Genomic DNA, 25,586 nt, shown 5'->3' on the forward strand with positions numbered 1-25,586 from the left:
CTTGTTTGCAATCTCTCTAATAGGTCACGTTCCCCGGTAATACCTAAAGAACTCTTACCTCAGCATTTACTTTTAGTTCTTAGTACTAAGAAATGTTAGTATAAAAGGGACTTGAGCAATTCATGGGGAAATCAGTTGCTTTTCCCAAACGCTGAGAGAAGGTGGAATAAATATGGATGTTGCCATTGAGAAAGTATCTTTGACTCCTGCAATTTGCTTCCACGAGGTCTGGCATAACTGCACCCTATAGTAATTTACTGAGTGCCATCCTAAAGTATATACCACCTCTCTGAGACTGGCAGTTTTTGTACATGGATCCGAGTGCAGCTGGTATCTCCAGCTGAAAGAATTCCAAAGGTGTCATGTTAGCTATACAGATGTGATACCGCAGGCTCAGAACTTGGTGCTTCGTTGGCTCGCTCTCCCCCAGAAAGAAGTTTCTTGATTTTTAAAGGTATTTAGGCACCTAGTGGGGTTTTCAGAGGCACCTAGGCACATAAAACTCATTGATTTCAATGGGTGTGAGGTGTCTAGTTGCTTTTGAAAACCACGCTTGGCTCCTAAGGGCCTGATTTTTAAAAGTATTACGTGTCCTTCCATATCTCATTAATAGTAAAATAGTTTAAGAAAGTAGAAAGAAAAAACATCACTGAGTAGCATGCGGGTGGAGGGTGAATTCAATCTCACTGCAGTTCAACAGTCACTGATAATCAGTTGGCAATCAGTGAAGGTACTAGAACAAACTTATTAAAAACGAGTTGTTTTTTAAAGTCCATGTGAGGTAGAGGTGGCCACAGTTCTTAACAGGCCACCCTCTCTCCCCTAATAAACTTAGGGGATCTTCACCTTTGCCTTCAGAGGCATGGAGGAGTAAGCTGGCCCTGCTGATATTTAAATCCATGGTTCTAGGGAGATCTGGTGTCAAAACTTGGACCCTTGATGCACCACAGATGCTGATACTACAATAGCTAACAGTGTTTTTAACATGTATTGACTAACCCAATTTTAAATTGTAGCATAGACAAGGAATAACTAACTTGCCTTTTAAAATGTTTAGGCTGAGGGTGTAGCCCTGCGATGTAGTGTGGCGATCCCCTGTCTTGATGCAAAACTCTCCCTCTTTATCTAGAGCACATCATGGTGGTATTCCATTGCAACCATTAACATTCTTGTTAATTTGAACTAATAACTTCCATATTTTATTGCAGATCCGTGGATTTCCCACAATCAAGATCTTTCAGAAAGGGGAAGACCCTGTTGATTATGATGGTGGAAGAACAAGATCTGATATAGTTGCTCGAGCTCTGGATCTTTTTTCTGAAAGTGCCCCACAACCTGAGCTGCTAGAGGTATCCCTGCTCTGCAAACCTAACTTCTCTGAGTGCTTTTCCATCCTGTCTCTTGGGCCCTGCAGTTATTTTTAAGAAAAATAGTGACGGTAAAGAAAATGACCAAAGTGGTGCACGAGCAGAACTTGTTTTGGATCAAAAGTACCCAAAGATCACATCCCGGTCCATGGTGTAGCTTTACATTTTTTACAGTGAATAATACTGCTCATTAAAGAAGCTGGACTGACAGTCCTGAATGCTGAAGACCTTGATCCATGGAATAGATACCGTGAAGGTGGCAGCAGTATGAGCTATCTTGCCAATGTATCTAAATCCTCATTTGGAGAAAGGGGGTGAGATGAAAGTTCAGATTCCATTTCCACTAAAACCTTGGCCCCTTTGCTGAGACTCTGGTGGTGGCTTTATCATGTGGATCATCTGTACATGAAGGACTGGGTGGAAACCACACTCATGTCACTTAGTCTAACGGCCTACAGTTGGTAACTTCTAGATTTGATTGACATGGGCTGGATTTGAACCACTGACTTAGAAGCAGAAATTGACTCCTGTTATGTAGTGTGGTGTGCTGCCATTATTTTAACAAGGAGCTTCCACAAATCTCGTGCCTTAGCCTGTGATAAAATCTGTGCTGATGTGAGGGACTGGCCAATTGAATAACTTTGCCATTTAAACAAAAACTCCCTTCTAACTGACATCAGAGAGTCTAATGACACTACTGGGCAAACTTATACTAAGCTGCACTTTGTAGCAAAGTGTTTACGGTATGCATGGAGAATATTAACATTGCAGCACTGTCAACAGTTTATGTAATCTGACACACATGCAAATTTCACCAGGGTTGGGTGCCTGCACCGCTTCGGTGCAATTCTATCTATTTCACAGGAAATAAACTGTTCAGCAGTAATAGTTACCTGGCCTGGCACCACACCTCTTCCCCCCTCCACCCCCCAAAATCATGGTATCTTAGTGACTGACAGAATTATAAAATGCACACACCCCTCTCACCCCCTGGAGATTGGCAGGGTTGGACTAGGCCTTTTTTTGTTGTTGACAAACCACAATATGTCTGTTTAATGAGCCTCAAGACTAGAAGTCCCTCTTGGCTTGGGAAGATTTAGCAGCATGCCAAGTGTGGTTGGCTCCACCAGAGGCACTGAAATCACCCAACCTGTTCCCAGTTCAGTGAAATTTTTACCATGGCGATTCTGTCCGCTGCACTGCCCCCCTCCTCCCCACATGTTGCTGCTAACCACTTCACTAGTTTTTATAGTTAGCCTGCTGACAGGCTATATAAAACTTTATCAGCTGAGTCTCCATTTGATCTCCCTTCACATCTGAATATGCAGCATCAACAGTATTGGTAGGAATATTCATAGGTTTGGGCATGGTGTTTCAGATGAGCATCCTGCTAGTGGACTAGAGGGAGGCTTCCAGTGTCTCTTCTGGCATGTTGCCATGGGGAAAAGTAGGTTTTTTTTCTCCCTCAAAGCAGTTGTCTTTTCAGGCAGGACTAAGTTTGAGGCTATGGCACCCAGGACTGTTAATCACCTGAGTGCTGTGGTGTTTTGTAATCTGTGTTTTCTTGTTTCATTCTCCCAGATTATTGATGAAAATATTGTGAAGAGTACCTGCGATGCCCACCAGCTCTGTGTCATTGCTGTGTTGCCTCATATTCTTGATACAGGTAGAATAAAAGGAAGCATTTTTCTTTATAATGTCACTTAAGGAAAAAGAACGACCTGCCTTAACTTGTCAAATTCTGTCTGGCAAACAGGAGCTGCAGGTAGAAATTCCTACTTGGAAGTCATGTTAAAAATGGCAGACAAATACAAAAAGAAAATGTGGGGGTAAGTGTCATTGCTGGCTTGGCCACTTCTTTTGAAAAGGGGTGTGTGTGGAGGACTTCAGATGTCCATGTTAGATTCGGAGAGGTAGTTACTCTGTGTTCTGGAAGATCCCGCGTCTTGTTTTTCTGTAGAAATACATAAATACCTTGCAGAGATGGGCACAGCTTTGCATCTGACAGTGCTATTTTGCAGATAAGCTAAGAGCATGGTAAAACGGAAAGCCCTGTGAATAGGTCAGTGGATACCTCTGTTAAATTGACTATTTTTTAAATGGGGTCTGTTTAAAAAGACAGACAGAAAACCAACTGATTTAATCCCTTTTTCACCTTGCTTTCAAATGTGCATTTTGACTACTTAAGGCTAATGTCATCTAAACATTGAGATTAGATCAAACATACCTCCCAGGTCTGAATGTTGAAAGCAATATTTGAACTGTAAAACATGTCTGGTTTCTTTGGAGCCTTACTTTGGTAGGCTGGTTTTTCTCTGTTGTTGTGTCTGATTATATTTCAGAAGTGCAGGCTCTGTTAATATGTTGCCTCACATTCCCACTGTGGGCCAGCTGGCATTTTCTTTCTCCTTCTCTCCCCCTTCCTCCATGCTGGGTTGAGCCAGTGTGTCTTTCGTTTCCCACAAGCCAGGGAGAGGTCTGCTAAGGAGGGTGATGTTGCCTTAGGGCTACCTGTGGACTCCAGGTTGCTGGACATCACAGGAAGTGTTGGGGAGCATTCTGACATGGCAGCTGCTGGGAAAGAGGCCATGGGAGGGAGAGGGGGTGGAATGACAGACTTCGGGGGAGTGCTGAGACCTTTTGAACTCCTGACTGGTCTAATGCTTCACTTTCCGTGGAGGACTTGTTAGGGGCAAGAGAAACTGAATTAGCCAATTGGAGAGTGGAAACATCACACTCCCCTTCTCTGCTCAGCAATCTGCCTCAGGCGTTATTCAAGGCTACAGTTTTTCCTGCTTACAGTGACTTAGCGCACTGTAAGCCTTGCCTGCCTAGGTTAAAGCACAGCAATCTGTTGAAGTAGAGCAAGTCAGTAACTGTTCAACTGTGCTTAAGCATTCATTCAGTAACATGGTTCCTGTCTTGTAGGAGCATCTGTTTATAGCCACTTCTATAGTACAGACTTCAATGGCTGGGCCTCCTTTGGGACCTTGGGCTAGAAGTCATTGTTGAAGATTGAAAAGTTTTCTTCACATAGTCAGAGCATGATTCCGCATCACGGCTAGACCTTACTGACTTGAATAGAGATGAGGGTCTCTGTGCAGTTTTCCGTGATGATACTGATCAAAAACTTTGGAATCTTCCTTAAACTTTATCAGTTTTATTCGGTGGGAATCTGTGCAGCCCTGTGAACAGTGCTACAAAGGACAAGGATGTTTTTGCAAATGAAAAAGCAGACCTGCCAAAAACTGGTGTAAAAGCAATAATACAGTACTGTCTTCAAGGTTCTTTCTTTTTTCTTTTTTAAGGTGGCTGTGGACAGAGGCTGGAGCTCAGTCTGAGCTTGAAAACTCATTGGGAATTGGAGGATTTGGGTACCCAGCAATGGCAGCAGTCAATGCACGGAAGATGAAATTTGCCCTCCTGAAAGGATCTTTCAGTGAACAGGGGATTAATGAATTTCTCAGGTACAAACTCTTTTTTTTTTTAAGTAATTTAAACTGTTCATTTAACTAAGTCTCTGGATCTGTGGAGACAGAACACATTGTACGATGTACATTGGCATGCCAGTGTAAATTTATTCAGGAGTGTGGAGCTCTGGAAATAAGATTACTAGTTGCTGTGGATTTTTTGTTGTTAGTGGCTTTTTTTAACTAAAATATGGGGCTAAGGGGGAGTGTCAGAAAGCATAAGACCCTGATTCTGCAGAGGATTTGCAGGATCAGACCGAGCCCTTAAACTGTAAGTTGCCAAATACTCAAAGTAGTTAGTGTGGCAGTAGTGGGGAGGGGGACACATGGCGCCTATCCCAACTGTTTGATTCTAATAAACTGAGATTGTGCTAATAATTGAAGTCCAATGCAGACTTTTCCTTTATCCAGTGTCTGAAGGTAGGTCTGCACCATCACCATTCTTCCTAAGTTTTAAAAATGCACTGTAAAGCAAAAACATTTCTGTGCTCCATGTCTCTTCCTGCCACCACCACTCTTTCTCCCTCCCCCAGATTGTGAGTGCACTAAGCATGGCAAGTTCTAACCACCATTTCAGAAAAAGTTGTTTTTGCACCTGTGGTATCCTGGTTAACTGACTTCCCAAACAGTGACTTCACCAATACTAGATGTTCATTTTAATCCAGAGTACTTCATATCGTGATTATGCGCTCTGGGTAGCTTCAGTGAATCAGGAAGTACCTGATTTTACATGAACTTTACTAGTATGAGTCCATTGGTTGTGAGCAGCTCAGTTAAGGGATTTGTCTCTGATGGAAAACCCCACAACTGCCAACACCAGTGAGTTTGTAACAGTATTCTTTCAAATCAGTTGATGCACTGTGAACCCTAGCACTCTTCTATGATGATGGCACAGAACAGAATCTGCTGCATAACGTACATACTTACAAGGATGTAAAAAATCATTGTGGAGGCATCAACCTAAACCAGCGGTTCCCAAACTGGGGTTCACGAAATGTTACAGGGCGTTCTTGGGGAAAAAATTCCCTAATGGCAGGCAGAGCTGTCCTTAGGGACCTCTGGCAGCACGGGGCCATCAGCCCGGAGCCCCGGGGACTTCCAAGAGCTCTGCAGATCATAGCAAGCATATCTATCACACTGAGGAGATTGAAACTTCAAGACTCTTTACAAGAAATGGAAAGGGAGTGGATTTTTTTTTTGCTGTTTTTAAAATTAAATGACGACTACTAGTGTTGTTTTTAAAATGATTATGAAGAACAAGCTTAAGCTTTGTTGTAACGAGTGTTGGTTGCCTGGGCTGCTCAAGACCTGAATGCTTGTGCAGGAGGAACTCTTTGAGTTGGCTTCTTAAATCCCTTCATGCTGTCTCACATCTGATACTCCTGGATGAAACATAGGAGCCTTGTCTTATAACAGGCTTAATCAAAGTGACACAAGGTACGAAAGTGAGGTCTTGGAAGAGTGTTGGTGTTTTTATAATGTAATGATAAATAATAAATAGTGTGTAATAAGCATGTCATAAAAACAAACTTTATATTTCCAAGATTGCTGCTTTTATAATCTATGCTCGGGTAAGGGAGAAAATCCCTTGAAATATTCATTTTTAGGAGGGGGGTTCACAAGACTGGACATTTTAGTGAAAGGGATTGACGGGTTGTTAAAGTTTGGGAACCACTGACCTAAACCAATGTTTATTAGACTGATTTAGTGGGTTTTCCATTTAGTTTTGGGTTGAAATCTACCAGAATCTTTTTTCCTTTAAGCGGAAAGATGTAAGTTTAACCCATGAAATTTAAGGTCTATTAAATACAAAAGTAATAGCTTCACAAAGCATATCAGAAAATGTCCATATGCTGATGGTCAGCACGGCTATGACAACTGTCTGTCATTTCTCAAACTTAGTTAGTTCTTGTATGTTTTAAAACAACTTTAGTGAGACCTCAACAGGTGCTGTGAATAGTGATGCCAGAGGACAGTCTTCCTAGGGCAAATATCCACAGTAACCACCATATTGATGGGCTGTATAATTAAAGATTCATGTTACCTTACCAAAGAGAAGGACTTGCAAAGTAGAAGATGACATTAACACTTCAGCTCAGGTGTGCTGTGTCTAAGGGAAGCAGTACAGTCACAATAGCTCTAGTTAGCTCTCTTAGTGCACGCTGAGCATGGTGCTAAACTCACTGTAATGTGATAGGAAGCCTGTAAACTGTTCAGCTGAAATCAGGAAAACTAAGCCTCCGAAGAGGAGAGGAGCAGGAAAACATAGACTTTAATGAGATAATGAAGGCCAACCTCAGAATAAGTGTGAATTTACCACTGAAAAAAAAATACTGAAAGGAATAATGCTTGCTGTTCATAAAGGTCACTCTCTTTCTACAAACTGAATTAGCAGAGCAGGTTGAGATGAATGCAGAAGCTGTTCACCCTGTGAGTCACTCCGTAACTGATAAAGATTTAGGCTTCTGACTTGAAGGAAATGAACTTCTGCAGTTGGCAACTAAGTAACGTTACTGCCCATCTTAAAATAAAAACAACGTTGTCAGAATCTAGAACGTGTAAACCAACCAATAATTTTGGGCTTGTCTCATCTTTACTGCGAGTGGCACAACTAGGTTAATCCATTATAAAAAGGTGCTCAGAAGCTGACCAGTCATGGCAATAAATTGTTTTTAAAACCAACCTCCCCTGTTTATGGGTTGAATGCTGTGAAGTTTGTTTGTTGGTGTTTATCTTGGGATCTCCCTAAAAATTCTTCTTGTCACCTTCAAAGTTTTTACCGTTCTCTAATGATCTATGAACCTCAAATTAGGGCTATTTGATGTGGTGGAATTGGGATCCATTCAAGCTAAACATCCAGTAGCACACCTAATTCCCTATTAAATGTATACAAAGTAGTACAGTGTGTTTGAGGTGGATGAGCTTGGAAACTTCTTAAATGTTTTTGTTTTTTTTTCCCCTTCCCCTCCCGCCCTCTCTCCCAGGGAGCTCTCCTTCGGTCGTGGATCAACTGCACCAGTAGGTGGTGGGGGTTTCCCTAAAATTAACACAGTCGAGCCGTGGGATGGCAAAGATGGTGAGGTAAGAGGCACCTCGCCGCTGGGTGCATGAACACCCTGTTAGGTTATAAAGAAATACAGGACATAGGAACTGAACCAGGGTGGACATGCTTTCTCAAAATACCTATTCCAAGAGTAAGTGAAACACTTGTAGTTTCCCTCACAAAGTATTCAGACTGCTGCTTTTTGAACTTACCTCCATAGCCACTTGGTACTAAAGAATAGCTAGGTAATATTGTAATGCTCGTTCTCTAAACTAAACCTCTGTTGAATCTCCTAGTTACAGAGACAACAAGATTTAAACAGTAGGAAACCTAACCAGGCCTACCAGATAGCTAGTTACCTGAAGTCATGGACAGTTATACTCTGCCTTGTTAATGTCTTATGTTCTAGTCAATAGTATTAAATTTCAGACTGTTGAGGATGAAACGCAATTTATTGCCAACATCTGGTTATGAGGGAACCTTAGTGTGTGAACTAAAGGGGTGACTACACTATAGCACCTGAAACTTAGATGGGTGTTGACTTTGTAGTATAGTGACTTGAAACTCAGAAGTTTCAGCTGCATGGGACTCAGCTATACAGTTTTCATTGATAATGAAGTCATGATAATTGAGGCATGCAGTAAATCCTTGATTATATAGGGTTCAGTGGCAAAAGGTGGTTGTTGTTTTTAAAAAGGCGGGGAGGAGCCAAAGAATCAGTGGTATGGCTTTGTTTTAATAAGAACTTGGCAATGCCGTACAAGTTCCAACTTTCTGGATAGCGTGTTGTAAATAAATTTCCCTGGTAGAAAACACTCCCAGCAACATGTATTGTACTGGTCCCAAGCTCAGATAAGTGGCCACTGGGCCTGTGTTGAAATGCACTAAGGGTCTTTCAGTCATGTGAGCTTCAGCTTTTTCCACTGAAGTGCCATTTAGCTCTGTCTCAGAGTAGCAACTGTGTTAGTCTGTATTCGCAAAAAGAAAAGGAGTACTTGTGGCACCTTAGAGACTAACACATTTATTTGAGCGTAAGCTTTCGTGAGCATCCGATGAAGTGAGCTGTAGCTCACGAAAGCTTACGCTCAAATAAATGTGTTAGTCTCTAAGGTGCCACAAGTACTCCTTTTCTTTTAGCTCTGTCTGTACATCCAGACTTAGTCTTATTTTGGATGACACTTTTGTCATCCTCAGCAGGGCACTGATTTTTCAAGTCACATATTAGAACAGCGTTACAAGCACTGGTGTTCAAAAACTCTGCTTGCGGTTCCACAGCTTCCAGTTGAAGATGACATTGATCTGAGTGATGTGGATCTCGAAGACTGGGATAAAGACGAATTGTGAGATCTTCAGGAAGTTTCTTTTCTTGGGAGAGTTTGTGCAGCAGTTTGGAACGTTGTTCAAAATCAAATGGATATTCCAATGGCCTTTTTACAGAGAAGTAGCACTTGGCCAGCTCTCTGGAACACTGCGACAGTGAACTGTATGCCTCTCAAGAAAACATTGCAAAAATTCTATGAATTGTTGTAACCAGTAAATTTGATTGTATTCTGTGTAACAAATATTTTGAGGACAACATTGATCTTTGATTACATCTTGGTTTTTACTTTGTCCATAGCGTGTGTGCTTTTTGAATGTTTCTGGGGGATGTTACTGTAACCTGTTTTAGATGTGATTTTTTTTTTTTCATTTAGATGGAACCTGACCAGCTTCTGTTTCAATTAAAGAATAAAACAAGATATTTTTGACAGAGTATTAGTCTTGTACAGAGCAACAAACTAGCACACAATTAAAGCTGTCCAGGTTCAGATGACTGTTGCAAAGTGAACAGTGGATCATAAGGAATGGCGCTGTAAGGCTCTTAAACTACCCTGCCACTATAAAACTTTTTGACAGTCTTTGCCTGAAGATTATACCAGACAATCTTGCTTTAAAATGATCTTTCTAGTCTAGTCCCTTTCCTCCTGTTTTCAGTTTCTTGGAAACAACATACCACCTCAGACGGTGATCTTGTCATCTGATAGCTGGGTTGCTGCTTGAATGGGAGATCTCTAGGGAAAGTGCAGGCTGGTGAAAAGTACTGCTGATTTCAGAAAGTGGCAGTTTTCCTCTGAGTTGGTAGTGAGCCAGTGACCCACCAGAGTGTGAAGGGTCAATGTGCTGCTGTAACTGCTTTCTCTAGAGAGAGGCCTAAAACTGATACTGACAGGTCTCTTCAACGGAATCCAGGTATTATGTCCAGCATCCTGGCCCAATTCCAACTTGGGTGATTATATTCTGCCTTCTTAAATGTCCCCTGCATTTTCCATTGGATCTGGTGTTCTTTGCTTCCCAACTTACACTGTTAAATTACTTACTGTTTCACCCCAGGGGTGGTTACGCTTTGGTGTTTGGTATAATTACTGCTGTTTGTAAAATCAATATTATAAAAACTGAAGGCGAAAGGTACTAAATAAATTATTCTGCGGCTGGCCCCCTCTTGTATCAATGTCTAGCAAAGTTACTGTATGTGGGACTGACCTGTGTATGAGAGAGGGAGATGGCACAGCTGAAAGCTCCTTTTCACAATAGTAATTTTACAAATCTACCCCCAACCCAATATTGTCTTTAAAGAGTCTTTCACACTGACAAGGTGATGGACTGTACCAGCTATGGATGATGATTCATGCTGGCCTTCAGTAATGATTAAATTCTAACTGAAGGATCTGGGATAAAATTTTTTAAAGTGCCTCTGTGACTCCTACTGCAGACAGCACTAGGTTTACGGGAGAGCTTCTCCCATCGACACATCTGCTTCCCAGGCAGGTGGAGTACCTACACCAACGGGGGAAGCTCTCCTGTCAACAGAGGTTGCATCTCCGCTAAGAGCTGTGCCATTGCAGCAGCATCGGAATAGCTGTGCTGCTGCATTTGAAGTGTAGTCGAGCCCTTGGGCTCTAAAGTTGTGTTTTCAAAAGTGACTTAGGCACTTGGAGCCTTTGAAAATTTTATTCCATCTGGTTTTAAGGTTAAGAGCAGGATTTCCTCCCTTACTGTTGGATTAGTAAGAAATCTGTTACAAAGACCTGATTGTACATTGCTAGTTAACCCACTACCCACCAGACTACTTTAACTTTTGATTTTATTTTAAATTCCAGTAAAAATGATGATCCCCTCTTTGTAACTTACTAAATAAATAAATAAAAACTACCTGCTTGTGAAGCATGTTTCTAACCATACAAAGTGAAGAGACTATAAAATAGTAAAACACTTTGAAAGAAAAGTGGAGTAGGTTGACCACTTTAAATTACTGTGCTACAGATGCAAAAGAATTCTTATAAAATTATCCAGCTAAGTAGGTGCCTGCATTTTAATTTGACTGTTAATGGCTGAAGAGCATAACTCTACTGGGACACTGGGGACTTGCACATGAGTAAGTCAAGCTTGATTTTTTGTTTAAATTTTTTTTTTTTTAATTTTTAACTGTAATCAAGAAGACTGAGGTCGATCTTGAAATAGACATAAGGATAGTATTCTTGATTGCTCAGTTGTAAACCAGGAATGTCCATGCTCATCTGCAAAAGGAGACAAAGTAACTTAGGTGCTAGAAATAAACTCTATTCTGAGATACGATCACTTGTGTTTTTACATCCCTGTCAGTAAACAGAACATACTCTTACATTTGCTTTAATCAAAGCTTTCTGTCTGAGAAGTCATGCTCAGTTCTGACTGTGGATTCTTTCTGAAGTATTTATAAATTAATTTTTTTAATTGTTCAAAACTAATTCTTCACCACCTCCACCCTCTAGGGTGGATACCTACTAGCCACTTGTCTGTAAATTGCTCCCTACTATGGGATTGTGCTCACCTCCATTAGAATAAAGTGAGGTTTTTGTAAATATTGCTTAGGAATAGCCAACATAGACGCTGGGGAGAAATCAGGGGGCTTTTTGGTCACAGGAATTGCCACCCTGGATCCGACACGCGATGGTGGCCAGATGTTTCAGAGGGAGGTGTATGAAACATCCCATTAGGCCTCCCACACTAGATCTCCTAGCCCCTTGAGATAGCACCTCATGCTCCAGGGTTTAGGCCTATGTGATCTGCTTCCTGAGCACTGGTTTTAATTAAATTGATACAAAGTCTTGCAACTATAGTCTTGTTCAGAACTAATGGCCATAGTCTCTCATGCAGTAGCCTGAACACATACATCCAATATACTTGCTGCTGCTACTTCGTCCAGGTGTTTGAAGACTGCATTTAGAACATCTCTCAGGCGTTTTATAGACTTCTTGCTGGGCTGCAGCAGCATTGCCTGGAAATTCACGGGTAGGCCGTACCTTTAAATACACAGACGTACACTTTTTGCTCTTGGTACAGTGCATTCCTTTCAAAACTCTCTGGTAACTCTTCCTCCTCTCTCTCCAATCTCCTGTCAGCCTGTCTTCACCAGCTCACTCCTCTCCACCACTGCAGAGTGTCTTTCCCTTGTGCTGTCTCATCACCTGATCACAGTGCATGGGAGCACCCTTGTGAAGTCTAAAGTTGATTAAACAACATGTTCTGTCCCCACTGTAGCCTTCATTTTACTCATCCCCTGTAAATACACTTGAATAGTTACTTTCACCCTTTTGCCTCCTTCAAGCAACAGTGCTGTTCCTCTCAGTCATCTAAATTTTCCATGTGCTGGTGGCTCTAGCAATTCCTAACTCTGGTGGTGAGTCTTTCCTTCTAAAGTTGTCTGAACACTGCTATAGGAAAATAAACCGCTCGTTTTAACTTCTGCATATTTGCCCACTTACCTCAGGACAGATTCAACAAAAACTCTCAGGGCTTTTACGTGAATCCAAGCCACAAATGCTTCACTGAAGTTTACTTTCAGCCAGCGCAGTAGTGGCCCCTATGGCAATAAACAGAGTAACATTGCTGTTTCTCACCTTGCTTTGGAAGTAGTGATACTGGTGCTAATTATGAACCATTCACATTTATGACTGGGGGCCTGTAGGGTAGGAAGGATGATTTAGTGGATGGGGCACTAGACAAGGTTCCAGGCTCATCCACAAGCTTGAGTGACCTTGGGCAAGTCACTGACTCAACCCTCAGTTTTCCCTCTGTATAAAAGATATTTTTCTACCCTACAGGGATGCCGTGAGCTAAAAATCCATTTATGATTGTGAGCTGCTGAGATACTACAGTGATGAGGGCCAAATCAGTCACTGGAAGGTCAAATCAAAGTGTTACTTGTTACTTACATATTGTTGTTTCTTATCAGAAGCTAATTTAATAATTTCTTCCTTTTCACATTTCAGTTCTTTCTCATCAAAATAAAATTCTCGGACCATGAACCTTAAAACAAATATATTGGCTTGTAATAGCTGCCACTCATGTAACTTGCCTGGTCATCTGTCATACGCTTCTGGAATAATAGGCATTTCTAAATTGCCAGCCAATACCATACAGTATGCTGAATGGTGCTGTTACCCCAGAGCAATGTGGAGTCACTTCAGCATAGCAGGAGTTATTCTCCCAGACACACTGTGCCTTAGGCAAGCAGGGTCGGACAGCACCAGGAGCAGCAGTTGTGGACAGCTGCTGTGCCACTCCTGGAGAATGCCGCGTACATTCACCCCCACAGAGGACAGACCCTGCTGGGCTTCCCTGCTCTCAGTGAATCTAGAGCCAGCAGCAGCAAGAGACGTGAGCAGTCCTTGCACTTAGAGAAGTGTAAAGGCTCTGGTTGTGCTTGGCTCCTGCTTCATGCAGAGCAGGGGCTCCCTGCATCCTCTCCCCACCCTGAGCAACCCTGTGAGGCTGGCCCACTCTGCAGGAGCTATTCAGTAACTACAGTACCTGTTTTCTCTGGCTTTGGCTTTGAAATCATCCATCACTTTTCTAAACAGTGTCACAGTGAAGAGTCCTCCCTCCGCATCCTCAGCAATCATTCTGCAGGAAGGAAATGCACTGCAGTGACCAAGCGTAGAGGATGCCCTGTGCTTTGATTACCTGGTTTCTGTTGCAATTCTCTTTTCCATTTACAAAACTGAATGATAGCATGAACTTTTTTAGGTCTGCTGCTACTGAAAGCAACGGCAAAATGTTCATTGATTTCTGCTGGAGCAGGACTGGGCTTTCAGTTCTAGGCCCCCTATGACCAAGCTTCTGAACCCTGCCAGTCGGGTGGGTGTCTGTGTCTGCTTGCTTCTCTCCTATTGTTCCTTCTTTCTGGCTCCTGTTTGCCCCTCTTCTTCCTTTCTGTCCACCTATATTTTTGAGACAGGAAGTAGCAGACAATCCCCCTTCCTGCCCACTCCCTAACTTGCCCTCCTCCGCTTTCTCCTGCTCCCATTGGTTCCTTCCCTCCTGATCTTCCATCTCCAAGCCTTTCATCTCTGGATTGGACCTTCTCTTCTGCCATGATCTACTCTTTCCTGCTGTTGGCTATCCACTGGAACTTTTACTTCCTGGTAAGTCCAACAGGGTAAGGGTTAACTAGGCTTTTCCTGCTACAAGAGACATCTTGGAAGCTGAATTAACCCATCCCCAATCAGGAAACAGTTAAATGGCAGCACTTGTGTAAGTGTCTGTAACTCCACTGGCTTTAATGACGTGCCTATTTACATCAGGACAGAACTTGACCCATATTATTGTAACAACGTGTTCCTCTATTTTCATAACAATAGCAGGCAAAATAAATGGTTTGTTGAGTAGTCAGGTGTCAAGGTAAAAGGAGAGAGACCTGAATCACTAGACATTTCAAAAGAAAAGCAAGGTTATTGTAAAATAGCTCACATAAGCATTTTCATTCATCTGCACTTTCCCACAACCAAGCAGCTTCCATTTTAATCAGGGATTGAAGTAGCAACAATGAGATTGAGAGGATAGTGTCGCTCCATACAGTCTCATGGAGCTCTTCTGTTACATGCACTATTCCCTCTGCAAGCCAGGGACATCAAAGGATTAAGATGAAAACAGCACAGAGATCTCAGGAGCAAACAGGGGAGCTAGTTCAGGAATGTCACTCACTTTGTGGATCGAGGCACTACCATATTGGAGAGGGATTCATATGTTTTTTGCCATTGTGCATAGTTTGATCTGTTGGTAACACAAAACAAAGTGAATTAAGTAACGGAAAAGCGCAAGCATTTTTACGAAGTATATACATGGGTATGTGATAGCCAATGCCAGGCTGCACAGGGCATATTATAAATTAACTTATCAAAAGTCTATTACCACATCACCTGCCCATGAAGCTCCTTCACCAGGATTTATTCTAACATTCCAAACTCTAGAGCTGTTTCAAACTGCAGCCATTAAATAAATAAATGAATAAGAAATCAGCCTGCCAGCACACATTTCCTCATCCCCTCACATGTGGCATTCCTCCCCACTTCCTCCACCCAGTTATTCTAGCTGGAGGCCCAGCATGACCAAGGTTTCCAGTGATGGTTTTTCTAGATATCAAAATAGCACAACTTTAAAATCTGGCATCGTACAGCCTTGAAGGTCTAGAAGCAGCAGCTTTATCCCATGGGAGAGGGGAGATTCCCAGCTTCCCAAAGGGACCCAACACTTACTCCTAGCCCACCCTGGAAGGGCCTGAGATAACAGACTATACACAGTGACATTTTGATGTTTAGACAAGGTATTTTTAGAATGATTTTTCCCCCTCCCTTTGAGCCTTGGCCAGTTGGCAGCATGGTAAAAAGATGCACTTAATGTGCCACTAAAATCATCCTAAAGCCAGAGGGCAAGGGGCTCCCAGGTGAAGCACTGAGTCTCAGCTGGCCTGTACACCCACCACCCACTGTCATGTTTATTTAAAAGGTGTCTTGCAATATATCACTGGAAAGCTAACTCACTGATCAATTAGTATGCTTGCACAGGGTATGTGCAGTTAGCAGATAAAGAATTATAAATGTGTGCTGGAACTATGTTCTTCAACTGCGCTTGGCAAGCAGGGCTTAAGGCACCCAGCCCTAGACTAAGGAATGTGCTTCCAGCTGGCTTGAATATATCACCAGTGTAAATTGAGCAAGGAGAGACCATGGAAATGCATTTACAGAGCAGAAAGCCACCAAACTAGCGAGTTTGAACAAAGCCACCAACCTAGCAAGTGGGGGAGATAACCACTTAATTGTCATGACAGTGGGAGGAGACTGCAAATAATAAGATGGTGTCAGCTCCTTGGTGGACATACCAAGCTGAGCCACTCAGGAAGGCTTCCTAACTTTGAAAAGAAAGATAAAATCTGAGGATATAAGCAAAGAGAGAGCCATTCTGGCATCCTTCTCCTGCTGAGACAAAGGAACAGAGTGCTTTGAGCTCTCTGTTGGCTCCTGGTTAAGAACTGGCCAGCCATGCTGGAAGAATGACCATGGCGAGAAAACTAGTTCATTAAGTTAAGTTTTAGTCTTAGGGGCATACTTTTACTTTTGTTTGTTTGTAACCATTCCTATCTCAATGCCTTCTACTTGGGATTGCTTAAATGTCTGTTATTTGTTAAAGAACCAAGGTGGATGAGGTAATAGTTTTATTGGACCAACTTCTGTTGGTGAGAGACACAAGCTTTCGAGAGCTCGTGTGGCTCAAAAGCTTGTCTCTCTCACCACCAGAAATTAGTCCAATAAAAGACATTACCTCACCCACCTGGGCTATCTAATATTACCTCACCCACCTGGGCTACAGTGAGAGGGGCTGAGCACTGCAGAGGAGATGGTTTTGAGGAGACCCAGGACTGGAAGGGCTGCTTGGGTCACCTGCAAGGAGTAATCAGGCTGGTGGAAGCCAGGGTGAGGCCATGGTGCTGCGAGCAGGCTGCTGGGACCAGGGCTCTGAGCCAACACAGAAGCAGTTAGGTTTACAGAGCAGATGGTGACACAACCCCCTACTGTCTGGGGGAAACCCCGAAGTGTCACACACAGCTTTACAGGTACAGGGTTGTTTTTTTAAATAGTCCCAGTAAAAGTATTTTAAACTCTCAAAAAGTTTCTTAAAATAACTTTTCTGTACAATGTGTCATTAAAGAAATCATGATTGGGGTTGGTATAAAGGTTTAATGGGCTCTCAGTTGGCATGACTTGTGACATGTGCACTGCACGTTTATGTAGTTCCTAGATTTATCTTAGACCTTGTCTACACTCAAAAATTAGACTGACCTAGCTTCATGTGAAAAATTTCACATCCTGAACAATGTAGTTACATCAACCTAACCCCCAGTGTAGATGTGGTTAGGTCGATGGAAGAATTCTTACATTGACCTAGTTACTACCTCTCAGAAAAGTGGATTAACTACATGGATGGGGAAAAAAACCCTTTTCCGTTAATGTAGGAAGTGTCTACACGATGTAGCTACAGTGCAACACAGCAGCAGCACAGCTGAGCCGCTGTCATGTAGACATACCCTTAGAGATGGGCCCAAACCAAAACCCTATATCCAAACTTTGTGACTCTGACCCTGTCTTTCATAACTGCCTCCCTCCCTCCTTCTTAAAAGGAAACCACACACACTTGCACTCTGTCTCTCTCCCTCCTTCCCCGAAAGGGAAGACATGAGATTATCTTACTTTGGAACTACAACGAGAAGAGTGATGAGATATTCTGAATTCAGCACAAAGTCTTCTTTGTTCACTATATCAGCTAAAGTACGAGTTAACAGATTTCCCCTAAAATAAAACAAATCAGAAAAAAAGAATCATGACTGGAGCATATACAGGTGACTACAGCACTTGGGAAATGTCAAGTGCTATACAGCTAACTGCGAAGTAGTGTTACATACTGAGGAATGCACGTTCCAGATCTGACATGTCTAAAGGCCTCGCCTACGCGCAGGTTTTGTACTAGTATATCTATTTTGGTAAGGGGGCGAGATTTCTTACACGAGTTATACCAGTACCACTCCTAGTGTGGACTCAGTTATACCAATATAAAGTTGCCTTATATCAGTTTAGTTTATTCCCCTTCTCATATGGGAATATTTATTACCCCGGTACCACCGTGCCCACACTAGCAGTGTTGTACCACGTTAACTAAGTCTAGTTAAAGCAGTATAAGTTTTGTGTAGAGAAGCCCTTCAGCCCTTCCGCATTGCCAGGACATACTGTATAGAAAGACACCCTCCATGCCCCTGAGTCTGTGATGGTGAGTAGAACTGAAGCTTTCACTATACCCTTCATTAAGGTTCTTCATATTTTTGCCTCATCTCTTATTACAGCTCAATATATAACTGGAAACAGAACCACCACAGCCATGTTACTTCTCGTCTTGTCTTTCCCATACTGGAGGTCAATCCCTCTGAGGAATTTGAGAGGGGACAGCTAGTCTGGGAGCATCTGTCCCAGCTCCACTTAGCCACCCATGGGTATCTTCTGTCCCATGCGGCAAGTGCTCTTCTGCTGAGTCGGGGCTGGCAGGAAAGACCCAGGGAGCACAGCAAAACTCAAGTGAACAAACATGAATATAAAACAAAAAGCAAAAGCACAAGGGGGGGAAGGAGAGAGGCATGAAGGGAGTAAAGAATGCAGACCCAAAAGGAGAGACAGAGTAACCCTGCCAGCGTATGCCACAAACAATTAAGAGGGTGTTGGGGGAGGGAAGATGCTAATCCATCACTTTGTTGCAAGGGTGGCAGGGGGCTGCATCCTAAATAGAGCTAGGCAGGAAACAGTTTTTCTCTTTCTGGCAAAAATTTTGAGATTTTGAAAAATTTTCACATCCTAACTCTGGATAAAAAGTCAAAAATCTCAAATTTTTGTGAACTGAAGCTCCAAAAGACTTTGACTGTGTTCTATTTTACTATAATTAGCTTACATTTCAAAACAAAAGGGCATTTCAAACGGAAAACCGGAATTGTTCAAACATGCCAAAATGAAACATTTCAACAATTTCAAAACCTTTTTTTCAAAAATGTTTTGCGTCGAAAAAATGCATTGAAACAGACCAGTTCCTGCTAACATTTTGGTTTTGACAGAAATAAAACAAACAAACAAAAAAACCCACTCAGATGAAAAATGCCTGGCTACTTCTCATCCTAACCATTCTCCAAAGTGCTAAGCTACACTGCATGTGGCACTCTTCTCCATTCCTGGAGCCCTACATCCCCTCCCACAGGGCCTGGGTAACTTTCATCGGTACAGTTCAGCTCCCTGGGAACAGTCCCAGCAGTGTGGAGTGGCAGCTGTGAGGCTGTTTATGGAACTAGAGAACCTGTACAGGAAAGGCGAGCTCACATTAGCATTGAGACTTGTGTTGGCACTGACAGTGGGTTTGCCTGGCACTCTCTAAGATGCGCCAAAAGTTCTGTTTACAGATGTTTTCTTCTCAAATGGGTTGCTTAAAATTCACATAGGATTCATCCTTACCTAGGATTCTCTAACTCCCATTGGAAGTGGGGAGATGATAAAAGCAGACTTGAATTTAAAAAGAATGGAGCTTGCCAGCCAAATCTCATTGCTTGTTTAAGGAAAATTACAAAAGTAGTGAATCAAGGGAACCCAACATACCCTATATTTATAATAGTCTCAACATGTTTAAAGAGTGAACTTATTTAACCCAGTGAAGAGAGGAAAGAGAACATTTACAAAAGCAAGAGGGGGTAGCTATGAGTAATAGGATGAAATTAAGAATGGGAAGGCTGATCATCAGTGAGATGCAGACAGCGGTGTAATGGTCTCCCAGGGGAAATAATGGAAGCACAATTGCATGTGACTTCTATAACCAAGTATAGGATACAATCTGCATTGCATGGGATTGCACTGGTTGACTTAGTAGAACGTCCCCATCTCTTATTGCTGATACTCTGTGATATGCTCAGAACAAATGCAATGATATTAGGTTCTGATGCATTACAAAGCAAATCAGTCACATTGCCTCTATAGATAAGAGTTATGAACTTTAGCTGAAGCAAAGAGAAGGAATCTATTGGTCTGACTTTAAGAGGTACTGGACATCCCCATTCTCACTTAACTTCCGCTAGATCTGTGGGCGCTCAGCACTTCTGACAATTACTCCCGATACTGATTCCTGTCAGAACATGCACACTTTTATAAAGTGGGCAGGAAAGTACATACATACAAACAACACACCAGCACAAACACTCAGCATACACAGGCACATACTGTACATACACAGTTTTTCTTTCCAGGCTTTGCAAATTTCCTTTAATGTTGTTGTACGCTGCTGTTCGGGACTTCAGGTCTGTTTCTATTTGTGTGATTTGCTAAATACAAAAGGAAAAATGCAACTGATGTAAACTGACTGCATTTATGTTTACAAAGTCAACAGTGCTGTAAAATAAGTAGCACAATGCATGGAACTGGACCAAATGCTAAATTCATTACAGGTACATTTTCATTACATTTTCAGTGCATCCGCCAGCACAAGTAAGAGAGTTATCAGATGGCATGTTTGTTAATGAAGGGTGTTACACTTGCAAAGAGGTAGCTTCACCTGGGTTTAAGAAAATAACTATAGGAAAAGTGGTTGTAAACAGAATTCATTGTTTCCATGCTCTCTCCATTTCACCTCCCTCCCATTATATCCAATGCATTAGGCCTCAACCAGGATCTGGGCCCTATTGTGCTAGGCAGTATAGTGATATAAAATAGCAGATGGCTCCTGCCCCAAGAAGTTTACAGTGTAAATAATTCATCCATCCTGCGATGTGTTTTGATTTAATGTAAAGCCATGAATACTGTAGAAAAAAAATACAATATTTTCCATATGGACAACAACATTGCAATATATAATAATAACAGAAGTATTATAATAAAGTAGATTAAAGCAGTAGGAAGCTTATATAAAAATATTCTAGGAAGATGGGGTTGCCAGGCATCCGGTTTTTGACCGGAACATGCAGTCAAAAAGGGACCCTGGCAGCCGATTCCTCGGAGCCACGGTAAGCGTGGCCAGGAACCCCCCACCCCCCCTTTGTACCCCAATCCCCTGCCCCAGCCCACACTCCAACCCCTGGCCCAGCCTGGAGCTCTCTCCTGCACCCCAAACCCCTCATCCCTGCCCCACCCCAGAGCCCACACCCCCAGCCGGGGCCCTCACCTCCCCCACACCCCAACACCCTGGCCCAGCCCGGAGCCCCTTCTGTGCCCCAAACCTCTCATCCCCAGCCCCACCCCAGAGCCTGCACCCCCAGCCCAGAGCCCATACCCCCTCCCACACCCCAACCCCCTATCCCAGCCTGGTGAAAGTGAGTGAAGGTGGGGAAGAGTTAGGGAAGGAGGGGGCCTCAGAGAAGGGGCGGGGCAGGGGTGTTTGGTTTTGTGTGATTAGAAAGTTGGCAACCCTACAGGAAGAGCTGTTAAGGCACATTGTCATTCTCCTGTGACATGAGTAATATATTATTCTGAGTAGATTTCACCAGCATTATTTCATAATGAAAAAATCACACTGACTATTTCAGTACACAGGGTCTGCTTCTGCTCCTACTCAACTCAATGGCAAAACTCCATTGACTCTGATAGGGGAAGGATCAGACACTGATACTAGCCCTGAGAACTGCAACAGCATGATACTCCCATTTAGATGCCTTTTTAGAAGTCGGTGAGTACGATTTACCTTTGCTAATGCTTCTGAAATATTCTTCAGTGGCTGCTTTATGGGATATTTGGCCATGTCCCACTCAAACCGGGTCAGGTAACTAATTAGGTCAACTGAAAAGATACAAATATATGTATGAAACAAGCAAGCTGAGAAATCCACTACACTATGTTCTAAAACTGAAAGTAAAATACAACTTTGGGAGCTATTCTCCACTTGCTTCACTAGCCATACCTTTCGTTAACATTAGAAAGGGGCTCACCCAGAATCCCACGTCTGAATGACCCCAGAGTTCCGCAGCAGATCGGAACTTCACAAACCAGAACCACAACTCTAAAAAACCCTCAAGATCCTCCCCTGCCGCCCCCGCTTTCCCCAAACTTGGAAAAAGTTCAGATCCAGAATTAAACTTTGTAGCACAGGCCCAACTAATTAATAATCAAGTCACACGTCCTCACTGAGGTAAATTGTTCCCAATCAATTAGACCCAGATCCTCAACAATATTCGAACGCCTAACTTCCAGTGGAAAATATTTTTGAGGATCGGAGCATTAGTATCTATCACCAAACTAAAGTCACTATAAAATTAGCTGTGCCTGTTCTGGACAAAAAGATATTCAACGGTATCAGATTTTGCAGTCATTCTCATTTGAGGCAAATATGCTCATGAAACACACCTCAGTTTTGATTATTAAAGTGTGGCTGAAGTTTATAATCATATCAGTAGGAGCTATCATTGGGGCAAACACTGGAATTAATGGAATTGTATTGAGAGAAGCATTTCACCCAATTTGCTACTGATATAGCTGATACTGTTACTCAGTTTTGACTCTGTCAGACTCCTCCTGAAGTCAAACCTGAATAAGGAGTGAGTCAAAACTGAGCAAGAAACTCCTGATTTGGCTTTGACAGTGTACCAGTGCAAGCATAAACTCAGAATTCCCAGGCTAATGGAAGCAAAGCTGTGCAAGACTGTTTCTACGAAAGAATAAATCAATCACAGGACCCAAAGTCAGCCCATGAATGAGTCACTCTGAAACTGAGAAATGGGAGCCTCTACTCCTTCCTGTGATGAGGCAGAAATTCACCAGTGACTCCCAGCTAGCAAAAAGGATTCTTGCCATGATGCACCTCTTGGAAAACAGTGATCGTTAGTGTCCGCTACCATCAAAGGTTGAGTAGACATTACAAAACCAAATGAATGTTTTTGCTCATCAATATGTCAAATGCTGTTATGAAACAGGCAATTTTTTGCAAAAGTCAACCCAGAAAAGTTGTACACTGATGTTATGTCAGTGTAGGGTTGTCTTTATGCAAGTTTGTCCGATGTGATAAGCTCACATGTCCTCAGGTTGTGTCATGACGTGACAAGACCATGATGCTACATTAAAATTCTACCGTGACCCCTCAAAAGTTCAGGCAACCCTTAGAAATTATTGTAGGACTGTCATGGGGTGAGCTGGCCCTTTAAGGGAGCTGGGGCTTGGCTCCACCCTGTGCCAGGCTCAGCCTGCCTTCCCAACAGAAGGGAATAAGTCCTCTGATCACATGGTAGAAGATTGGGCCTCAGAGTTGGACCTGCTGGAATATAATGGGCAGCCTGAGTTGAGGAAGGAGGCTGGAGACAAGAAGGAAGACAAAGGCTCTCTTCAGTATCCAGGCAGCAGGTCTGGGACTGTAACCCTGTAGGCTAGGAAGCTCGAAATTCATATATTGGAGAAAGGCCCCAGCAGGCCAGCAGAGGACCTGGGGAGTGAGACCTACACGGAACAGATAGGTGCCTACAGGAGGCTGTGAGTCAGGGGAAAGGACCCACAAACTGGTATCATCCCACAAATAATATTTGGGTTCAATGTGAAAACAGTAATTCATTGTCCTCAGCCAGTGCAACATTGGGAGGCAGTTTTCCGAGCAAGACAGCCTAAAATACAATGCCACCCAATGTAATTTCCCCACGACTACTTCCTCTACTCAGTGGATTTTACACCTGCGTGGTTTTGTTTATGCATAATGAAAGCTGGCTGCCTCCTAGACTGCAATCAGAGTGAGACAGGGTGTGTGGTGTAGAGTCCATGCTTGGGGGAAACACCTTCAGGGCTTGGCTTTGCACTGTGCCATGTGGAGAGCTGAGAGTAGAAGCACCAGGTTGAAAGAGGTGAGCAGGATGGGGAATGCTGCAGTTTTCATCCTCAGACAGATGAGCCCCCCACTACCTCGGAGGAAGGAGGCCTAAGAAAAGGACAGTATAGCGTCCCCCATGCTACCTCTTACTCAGAAGTATCTGTTTGAAGAATTGAGTGTAATGAGAGTAAAATAAACTTGTTAATTTTACAGAATAAATAATATATAAATATGTGTGTAGATAAATGTTTGATGACTTCATAATTTTTTTTGCAATATGTAATTCATACTTAGGCCCTTCCGTCCCATTAGCCTTAGGCCCCTCATAACCTTAACCCGGCCCTGTTTGCAGAGTTGAGGATTTTGCCTTTTAAGAGCACATTAATGTTTATTATATTGCATGCTGTGTGTGGAGGCAGGCTGCACTTATGTGGGTGTTCAAGGTGGAAAGGCAAGGGGTCCAGCCCATCCCTACTCCAAGTTCTGGCCTTTGAGGACAGGCATTCTGGGACCCTGTAGTTCCCCAGAAGGATCATATGACTACAGCCTACAACAAGGCCTATTGGGAAAAGGGGCAGGACTATACAAGGCTCCCTTCTGCTCACTGTGACAAAGATTTAGTTGAGAAGGTGAAGGGCCAGATTGCCAACATGCCAAATCAGCTTAGCAGCTGGAGGGAAAGTGAGGTAGTGGATGCACCTCTGTGCTGGAGAGGTAAGATGTCTGTTACAGTCACTTCAGAGTTTGTTTCTTTCATGTGCATAGTGAAAAGTAATGCTTTATAGGTGACAAACCTAACTGAAACCTGGTTTCTAGGCAAGGTGTGCCTGAATACAACATGGAGCTACTTGCAACTAATGATGTGGAAATCGCTCATGAAAACGCATGGAAGACAGAAGTTCCAAGAAGACTTTACCACCCCCCTCCCTGGGGCAAACAAGCCAAAACACTCAAAATATTAAATTCAGAGTTCTCTTTACCTTGGGCACGCCACATCACATGGTCCCTGCCCAGATATCTAACCTGGCCTCCTTCTGTGTTCTCTGCTGCTCCATCATCTCTGAACCTGCCACTGATGCCAAGGATCCCCCTTTTCTGCTCCTTTTTTATGTCTGGAATGCCCCTCTCCCAATACCTATTCACCAAAGCACCTTCCTTTCCACATTCAGATGCCTCTTAAAACTCATTTCTGACAGCTTTCCTAGAGAAGGAGGTCAGGTAACATGCACACAAACTGAATTGCCTTCCTGAGGAAATGCATGCTCTAATTATTGTAGCTTATGGGTTCCAGCCATATGCTATGGAGTATGATAAAATAGCCTCAAGGGTCTCTCTGTGGCAGCAGAAGTGAACACTCTGTGTGACTTTTCCTCACTGGGTTAACTGACTTCAGAATCATCTTAGAGCAGGTACAACGCCAATGAAAGCTGGTTACTGTAAACCTGCAAGTCTGTTAGCCAGTCAAGAGCGTTTGGAAGAAAGTCAGCATTTGAGCAGCAGGAGAGAAAATCTGGAGTGTTAAATTCATGCATATCCAGCTTGATACTATTGGTCAGAAGAAAGAGATGAGCACTGGTAGTCACCCACATAGTCTGTGAATGATCTGACGGTGTCAATCAGCCTAGTTTGGATAGTAAATAGATGTAGCAAATTCTACACAAGCTTCCACAAGCATTTGTTCAAACTTCACAGGCACTCTGACCCTTTTTATGCCCTCTTTGTGTCTGCATTTCACTCACACTAGTACTTCCAAAGTGACCTTTAAGTCTTTCCAAAGTTGTTGTGCAACAGTACTTGGAACGGGGATAATTTGAGATGGGACGCTGCTTGACACAACAGGGACACACTATTCCCCAAACCCCTCACCAGAGCTAGCACTGGGGCAACTAAATGAGCCGAACAATCTACCACACCTTTGCAGCTGGGACAGCACACACTGATTTTGTGTGTCCCAGGCAATCAATGCTCTGTCCCTGTAGTGTGCTAATTGTAGTAGAAATGGCACTCCAGGCAAGCCTTTGTTTCCTCTTATGGGCCACACATTACCCCTTCTAAAAC

General features: G+C 42.9%; 2 protein-coding genes across 2 annotated transcripts in view; one reads left to right on the top strand and one right to left on the bottom strand.

Annotated features, from left to right (window-relative positions):
- Positions 1-9,491, top strand: part of PDIA6 (protein disulfide isomerase family A member 6) — a 23,534-nt gene extending 14,043 nt beyond the window's left edge. Inside the window, exons 8-13 of the mRNA XM_074947661.1 lie at positions 1,209-1,349; positions 2,949-3,033; positions 3,124-3,196; positions 4,676-4,834; positions 7,822-7,918; positions 9,156-9,491. Of these exons, the coding sequence (XP_074803762.1) occupies positions 1,209-1,349; positions 2,949-3,033; positions 3,124-3,196; positions 4,676-4,834; positions 7,822-7,918; positions 9,156-9,224 (624 nt within the window). The 3' untranslated portion in view covers positions 9,225-9,491. The remainder of the gene's footprint in view (positions 1-1,208; positions 1,350-2,948; positions 3,034-3,123; positions 3,197-4,675; positions 4,835-7,821; positions 7,919-9,155) is intronic.
- ATP6V1C2 (ATPase H+ transporting V1 subunit C2) overlaps positions 9,474-25,586 on the bottom strand; it is a 27,097-nt gene continuing 10,984 nt past the window's right edge. Inside the window, exons 5-13 of the mRNA XM_074947662.1 lie at positions 21,426-21,520; positions 19,982-20,073; positions 17,423-17,521; positions 14,883-14,951; positions 13,710-13,802; positions 13,112-13,205; positions 12,662-12,759; positions 12,070-12,199; positions 9,474-11,434 (exon numbers count right to left, since the gene is read on the bottom strand). Coding sequence (XP_074803763.1) covers positions 11,339-11,434; positions 12,070-12,199; positions 12,662-12,759; positions 13,112-13,205; positions 13,710-13,802; positions 14,883-14,951; positions 17,423-17,521; positions 19,982-20,073; positions 21,426-21,520 — 866 coding nt within the window. The 3' untranslated portion in view covers positions 9,474-11,338. The remainder of the gene's footprint in view (positions 11,435-12,069; positions 12,200-12,661; positions 12,760-13,111; positions 13,206-13,709; positions 13,803-14,882; positions 14,952-17,422; positions 17,522-19,981; positions 20,074-21,425; positions 21,521-25,586) is intronic.

Source organism: Natator depressus, chromosome 3, assembly GCF_965152275.1.
Source record: "Natator depressus isolate rNatDep1 chromosome 3, rNatDep2.hap1, whole genome shotgun sequence".
Taxonomy (NCBI): Eukaryota; Metazoa; Chordata; order Testudines; family Cheloniidae; genus Natator; species Natator depressus.